The sequence below is a fragment of the Larimichthys crocea genome, chromosome XIII, assembly GCF_000972845.2.
Source record: "Larimichthys crocea isolate SSNF chromosome XIII, L_crocea_2.0, whole genome shotgun sequence".
NCBI classification, from domain to species: Eukaryota; Metazoa; Chordata; class Actinopteri; family Sciaenidae; genus Larimichthys; species Larimichthys crocea.
This window is the reverse complement of record NC_040023.1, coordinates 20,319,994-20,327,658: the sequence shown is the minus strand read 5'-3', so window position 1 is coordinate 20,327,658 and position 7,665 is coordinate 20,319,994. Positions and strand designations below refer to the sequence as shown.

The 7,665-nt window shown below is 39.5% G+C and overlaps 1 protein-coding gene across 6 annotated transcripts in view; it reads right to left on the bottom strand.

Annotated features, from left to right (window-relative positions):
- Positions 1–6,817, bottom strand: part of LOC104920206 (protein tyrosine phosphatase type IVA 3) — a 9,569-nt gene extending 2,752 nt beyond the window's left edge. Inside the window, exons 1-8 of one of the 6 annotated variants that reach the window (XM_010732385.3) lie at positions 6,407–6,817; positions 5,584–5,664; positions 5,107–5,154; positions 2,695–3,177; positions 881–1,006; positions 685–777; positions 467–597; positions 36–110 (exon numbers count right to left, since the gene is read on the bottom strand). In XM_010732385.3, coding sequence (XP_010730687.1) covers positions 36–110; positions 467–597; positions 685–777; positions 881–976 — 395 coding nt within the window. In that variant the 5' untranslated portion in view covers positions 977–1,006; positions 2,695–3,177; positions 5,107–5,154; positions 5,584–5,664; positions 6,407–6,817. Of the gene's footprint in view, positions 1–35; positions 111–466; positions 598–684; positions 778–880; positions 1,007–2,694; positions 3,178–5,106; positions 5,155–5,583; positions 5,665–5,989; positions 6,070–6,406 lie in introns of those variants that run through there. The other 5 variants (XM_010732384.3, XM_010732387.3, XM_010732382.3 and 2 more) reach the window with 5 other exon arrangements.
- Between the last annotated feature and the right edge of the window lie 848 nt (positions 6,818–7,665).

The following is a 7,665-nucleotide window of genomic DNA, read 5'->3' as shown; positions in this document are numbered from 1 at the left end:
TACATGATGAGGATGCAGTATATAAGTATACTTACTGTCTGATGAGTTGGATAGCATCTTCGTACTTCATCCCACTCTCTATTAGAGCCAGAGCAACCAGCACAGGAGCCCTGTGTGCATAAAGCACACAAACACACAGATTCACGTCTGTTGAGTCTGTCTGAGTATAAATAACAGTAGTTTATGTGCATCTTACAAAAAAAAAAATCTGAAATGCTGTTTAGACATAGAATGATCAAGCTACAGCTACTTTGTTTCAAGTTTAGCAAGGAACCAACAACGATGACAAGAATCTATAAATGCAGAAATGCCAATGGCACAGAAACACCAAATTGCATCAGAAACATGAGAGCAGTGTAACTGTTTTTCAGAATATTTGTACATATATGTGTGTTTTTATGTGTCTCCCTCTTCAGTTCAGGGTGTCTAACATGTATGCCCATTTTTCACTAGGTGTGTCTCTCACCTCCCCAGTCCAGCCACACAATGAACAGCCACACAGCAGCCTGGGTCCTCCTGAAACTTTTTCTTCAACAGACTCAACCAGTCATCAACAAGCTTACTGGGGGGCGGGGCACCATCATCAAACGGCCAATCCTGAATGAAAAGCAGAACAGTTACAGCACTTTTCTGAAGTGTATTTTCAGTGTTAATGTTATGTGTGTGGGTTTAGTCTGTACTCACCACCACATTAATGCCGTCTTTCTCCAACGGCGTTTTATCATAGGTGATATCACAGACTCGAACAACTGTGGTGGCACCGTAATGCTTCAGGTCCTGAAAAGGAACAACACTAGTAGTTAAAAAGTCACTTAAATTTTCAGTTCATTTAGTTTGTACATGAGGCATGTGTATCTGACAATACACACACATTTCTTACCTCTATGAAGGAGCTGAGCGTGCTGTCTGTGGGGTTGTGTGTGATAAGAAATCTCATGTTCTTGTGGCACAGTTCCACTGGAGCAGGACGATTCATGGTGGCCAGTGTCACAGGATGATCTCTGACCTTTATATGTGAGCAGTTAGTTGTTAGTCAGAAGCCCAATGCCAGGGAGAATCCCACTGTAAATACAATAAAACTAAAAACTGAACAGGATTTCAAATATTTGAGCTGCATTTGGTGCCTTTTTAGGTTTTGCGTGCATTTGCTTAATAAGCAAAAATTGCACCACATCAAGTTAGATGAGTTGGGAAGAGCTTTGTCTAGTTACCTTATTTCCTGCTGACATGTGACTTTCCAGATTTGTCTCAACTGTATCTTTGACACTACTAGGCCTCCTTAACGGAAGACATTTTGACATGTCACAGTAGGAAAATCACAGGTGTAAATAATAAAAAATAATGATGGCTGAATTCCATTTAGCTGCTTCAGTTTCAGGGTCCTGCGACTGTGCATGTCGGCTCACTGTCACCCTGTCATGGCTTACTGGGACACTTGAATAGAACAGAGCCATCGTTAATGTTATTTTTAGTAACACCTGTGCTTTTCCTACTATGACAAGTCAAAATGTCTGCTGTGTAAAAAGGCGTATTCTGCACAATGTGCCCACACAGCACGAGCTTGACTCCTCTAGGCATAGCTACAACTTTCTGATATGTTTCTAAGTTTCTAATAGGTTTCTAAAACAATAAAATTCATCACAGTGTCACACACTTACAATCACAATTTTTTATGCAATATAGAATTAAAACAAGCAAGTTTAATAATGGGACACCAATAAGACCCTAAAGCTAAAAAGGTGTCTTCACGTATTAACTTGATTAGACCTCATCTCAAAGCACAGGCAGTCCCTCACTCTTTGGTTACACCTGTTAAGGTGGAACAACTCACACCTATTTGTTGGTACTTTGAATTTTTGACCTGTAATTCTCATAATAGCTCTGCCCAATGTCAACCTTGTCTAATGAGCCAGGATAACTCAAAATATTTGCGTAGGTTTTCTATGAAAAATCAAAGGACCTGTTTGTAGGAATTAGTAGCAACTAGCAGTGTGAACAGATTGCAACCCCTCACCTCACCCTCTCCTTCCTAAAACAAAGGAGAAATTAAAAACTCAAGATAAGATAATAACACTGGTATTGCTTTTGCTCCCATTTCAAATAAGATAACAGAGATGTGAGAGTATTTTAAGATGTCATTTTTACTTCAATAATTAATAATTGATCCAGAGATGCCTCACATTTCCAAAAGCACACACAGCCACTACTTTAGTTAAAGTCTGATAACAACTATTTGGAAAATGAGGAAGGCTATAAAGTAAATGTGAATAAATTAAGCTAATAGGTTGGCCATTGATGACTTCAGGGATAAACATCTGACTGAGGGAACTGGTCATAGCCAATACATCATATTCATATCATACGATAGCGTGTAATAAAAACGTTTAGCAGGAACATGCTTACACTTCCCAAGAACACAGGAGAGAAATATCGGGCCACACTTCCAAGATGCATTGGCACAATCTATATTACAAATACTGGTGTTTTATGTTTTGTCAGTATGAGCAGGTTGTGTTTTGCCACAGCATTATTTTCTGATTTCAATAAAGGAAACACTACTGAAAATTGGGACGATGATGATGATGATGATTTCTATGCAAGAGGGTCATAAAACATTCTTGTAAACAAATCTTAAACCCCCTGAAACCCCCTTGGTTTATCATTATATTTAGTGAAGATTTGTTGACCTCTCACCTTTAGTTGCAGCTCTAGCTGTTAGCTGCTGTGTCTTCAACTTATAGCAGGTCTCCAGGTGACACTGGACTTGTCTCTTGTGGAACTTCCTATTGGGAGACTGTTTATAGCCGTTTACGGTATTTTCCCAATTCTCAGGTCCAGTTGTTCTGTATTACCCCATCAGCTGACGGTATCCTTTAGTCCAAGAGTGTCATCTCTCTCTCTCTGTCAATTTCTTTGTTTTGATATCTCTGATTGACCAGTCCTTTTCTTTCTCTCTTTGTCAGCAGCTCCCTCTCCTTCTCTTTCCAGTTAGCTTTCTGTGTCAAGGCTCCACTTGTTACCCCATGAGCTAGCTGGTTCAGAGGGCAAAGGCCAATGGTCTTTCAGCTTTCAGGGATGCAGGACAGCATGGTACAGCTTCATCCCAGAGAGGATCTAAATGTGTTGGGCGTGGCAGTAGTCACCACTCCGCCGCACAAACGCCATCAACCACCAATTCTAAGGACCAAAACATACCAAAAAACTATTTAAACAATCAATGTTCAGGAAAATAGTTACAAACAAAATTTGAATTCTGCATTTGTTTCAGTATTTTGCTATACAGCACACTATATAGCAAAATATATTAATGAGCAATAGGATGGTAGCTGATTAGCTGCCACATAGATAAACAGACAAACAAAGACATTTGTTTTTCAATTTGCCATTGAACCCACTAAACAATATTAAATAATTAGTATCAAATTTAAATAAAACATTTTTGCATGTGAAAAGGTCAGGCATATAGGTTGTCTATCACTAGTGAACCTGAGTGGACTTTTGGAAATTATTTGGTGCTTTTAATAATTTAAAATGACATTTTATATTAACTAGCTTCTAAATATCAAAACACATATTTTCAAAACCACTTATATGCAAGTAGGTCCTGAGACTGCCTTGCCTGAGAAGTCAGTTTTAGACATTTACACATATGAATGTACACACACAATATGTAAAGTATCATCTTACGTACAAAAGTCTCCTACTTGCATGGAGTGGACAAAAAGCTGGCAACAGATGACAGATGCAGCATGAAGCTAGAAAATCTAATACATGATGTTGTTCATAAAATATGGAAACTTTTATTAGATTAGCCTGCACAATATCAACAAAATTTAATTTGGTCTGAGGAAAAAAAGAGACAAAGTCTGAAAACTGACAGTGTATTTAATGTACTGTAGGAGGATTGTAACTGCATCAGTAGTGAATCTGAGGGAAGTTCCTCAGGCGTTGCTTTAAGACAAAAAAAGACACATATTGCAGTACAAACTGTAAGTGTAAGTTAGCAGCCAAGTTAGTTCACTTGCTTCTTCAAGTAGAGCAGGTCCTCCTAGACTGTTTCTGAAATGATTGATTCGTTTGCCAATTTCATTGACACATACTGGCCTTGAAATAAAAAGTAGTTGTTGGCCGGTAGCCTAGGTGACATCTAGCTCCAATACATATTTGGAGTTCTCTAATTACATCTTTAATGTATGTCAGAAGAAAAATACAACAGCAGCTACTGACTTATTCAGATATATATCTGCAGTGTATATACAAGATGTTTAAATTATATTTGTTTGAAGTTTAACAAAGATTCATTTAAAATTATGGCCTATTTAGTCAGTGCAAAGCATCATGAATTTCTGTTTAACAGCTCATTTGCATTTGCTCCATTTATATAATATGCTTTATTGACTCGTAATCATGTCTGCTGCATTCTGTCCTGGCATATATTATTTATTTATTTTTCATATTTTAGGGGCCTTTTTATGTGTTTATTTTTTGCTAGTGACAGCGGAAGACACGAGGGGAATTGGGGAGAGAGGGGTATGATGTGCAGTAAATGGCTGCAGGTCAGAATCAAACTCAGTCTTATTGTACATGTTCTACCAGCTGAGCTACCAGGGTGTCCTTTATTCATATTTTTATTAAATTATTTTTTTCATTTTCAATACTTGAAATCTAATGCATTATACAGAGATATAGCTAAAAGATCGTTTTCATCCCCAGTCCCAGAACAGGCGGTGAAAGAAGGATGGGCACATGGAAACTTGTCTAATAAACCTTTTAAGTTACTGGGACAAAATATGATGTAGGAGGGCAGGAACTGAAAAACAAATGCTGGTTATCTGTGTGGCTGGTAAGCTGCTCCACTCAACAGTGACTGCCAACAAAGCAATGGTAGTATCTAATTGTCTGTAACTCTACTTTGTTATGGACAATGGACAGAGTTAGTGAGGGAAATATGTAGGAAGGTGGTCACATCATGTACATATTCTCTTACTCACATGCCCAAACATTCAGACAACAACAAGGGAAAGTCCAGAGGTACTTTGGGTAATCTGTGGTCACCGCTTCACCTCCACACCACACACACACATACATAATCACATGCCGACTTACTGACTAACTCCTCCAGAAGAGTGTGATCTATTCCAGGTTGTTGACTATCTATAATTAGGAATTTATCCTGTGTTACCGCTAATCAGGATAGAGGTCAATATTTCCATCCAATCAATCCAAAGTGTTAGGAGAAGATTTATTGTACCTTACTGAGTTTTCATACATATCCATGCATATTTTCACTCATATTACACAAGCACAACAAAATAAGATAAAAACTAATTTGTATAACACAGAGCAACATGACATAACAAGACAAAGCACTGGATTCACTGAAAGTGGGAGACAGACTAGATATTTTAAAAAAAAGCTCTAAAGCATCTAAACATAAAACAAATATAAATACTAACTCATCACAAGTACTGCAGTCACTTCATATAAAAAAAACAACAGATAAAAGCATAAAGGAGCATGAGGGAAATGGCTATATGGATGCAGTAATTCCAGTTAAAACTAAAAGCCAGTCCTCCCTGTTACCTTAGAGCGCAGTATGGTTTTGTAAAAACAGGTGCGTCCCAAGTTGGTCGTCTGGCTGCCTGGCTGTTTCCCTGTCACAGGCTGGGTCAGGACCCAAAGAAGTTAAAAATGGATCTCAATATTATTTTAGAGCCGCATTAGGTTGCCAAACTTTCCTACAGTACCTGCAATGTGAGGCTAAATGAAACACAAGTAAGCTTGTAGGTTAAGAGTAAAGACAACAACACGGCAGGTTAGTAGTAGCCTCTCGGATCAATCCTGTTACAGATTCACCTTTACTGCCTTCAGGTTAACAACTATAGTAGAGGTTTCTAGTAGTAGCAAGTCACTCTAAAGAACAAGATGTGCTAAATGCCTGCATTTGAGTTGTTGGTGAAAGCCTACAGTATTCAGCCTTCCCTCTTACCTCAGTGGACAGCCTGGTTGCTGAACTGAGAAATCCACAATGACTGGCAGTTACACCAAAGTCCTGCAGAAGCAGCAGCCCTACAACAGTGTGAGTGCTGACAGACAACCAGCTGACTGCCTGTTATAGTAAACCCCTGTAGACACTGAATACCCTGCAGCTGTTTTTATAGCCGTATCTGTACTAGTGACTGAGTCTATGACACATCAAATTTTGACAGGCTCCGATGCTGGAACACCTCCCTGCCCCTTCTCTCAGCCGGTTCCAGTGAGAATCTGTGATGAGCTTACTATGTCAAGTAATGCCATTGTGAAAATGAGTTTTTATCAAAATCCTCCATAACTGTATCCACTTTCCTATCTGCCATACCAAGTTCAATGCTTTTAAGCAACAAATCTATTAAGTGTATGTCCTTACCTGCTCTTATATGTCATCTCCAACCACAGAGCAAAATTCACTTCCTCTTCCCACCTTAAAAGTCCACTTGCTTTTAGTTTCTTTGTGCAACTAGAACTAACTCCTGAAACAACCTGTAGCTCTGCCCCACTATAACACTGAAATGTCCACCTCTCCCTGTGCCTCCTGGCCTCTGAGTAACCACTGTGGCGTACTGTACAGTGCCAGATTGTGTAGCTCTACCTTGCTTGCAGCAGTGCAGTATGCTGGGTTGAGGATCTGCTGTGAGCTGGTCTAATCAGGCTGAGCAGCCATCTGACCCTGACAGCCCTGTCACCACCAGAACACTCTACAGTTAATGCTCTTAGAGAGAGAGGAGAAGAGCCTTGCTCCCTCCTCCTCCTCCTCCCCTTCATCCACTCCACCACCCTCTTCCAGCGTAAATAAGAGGTGCTTTCTCTCCCCCTCCTTTCCTCTCCTCACCCTTTCTATAGGTTGATGATTACAAGGTTCAGTCAAGGAAGCATGTGACTTCACGTATAGTTCAGTCCCTCTCTCACCCCTTCCCCTCCCTGAACTAACTAAAAATAGACGGTCCTTTGAGCCACCAGACAGATTGGACAAGTCAAACCTTTGAGTTTCAGTTCATGGAATTAACTTTCCAGTTAACTGACAATAGTCTCAAGTTAGTTGTTGTTTTCCTGCAGCTGCTGTTTTGCTACCACACAGCTCATAAGCCAGAGTTTGTCCAAAAACCTAATAAAAAGGGTTCAAATTGCAGGACACATTTTCTAAAAAATCAACATCCATTTAAGCGTTTTTACCAGAAATTCCCATAGCTTTGGATTTTTGGATTCTCTTAAGTTGTAAAATTGTATCCAATTTGTTTACAGTATTATGGTGAGCATACATTAGTCCGGAGAGTCACAAAGGCTGCAGACTTTTTAAAGCAGAACAAGCTGGGGCCTCACCTCACTATCAATCACTTTGAGTAGAGGTTAACATGAATGTTAACCCACGCACAAAGCTTTAAAAAAACACCTCTTCCAAGCTAAAATTAGCCGAAGCACTACTTGAACGCTTTCCAGTTTATTGCATTCATATGTGCGCATGATCATGACAGCTGCATAGCTAAAGTGAAGCAAAATTTTCTGTGCGTGCATGTGTGTGTGTGTGCGCATGCTCAAAACTGGAGCTGTGTTTGTTATATGCATTGTGGTGACAAATACTCTGCCATAGTCTCACGGCCCAGTGTTACCCCATGTCTGATTTTTATCATA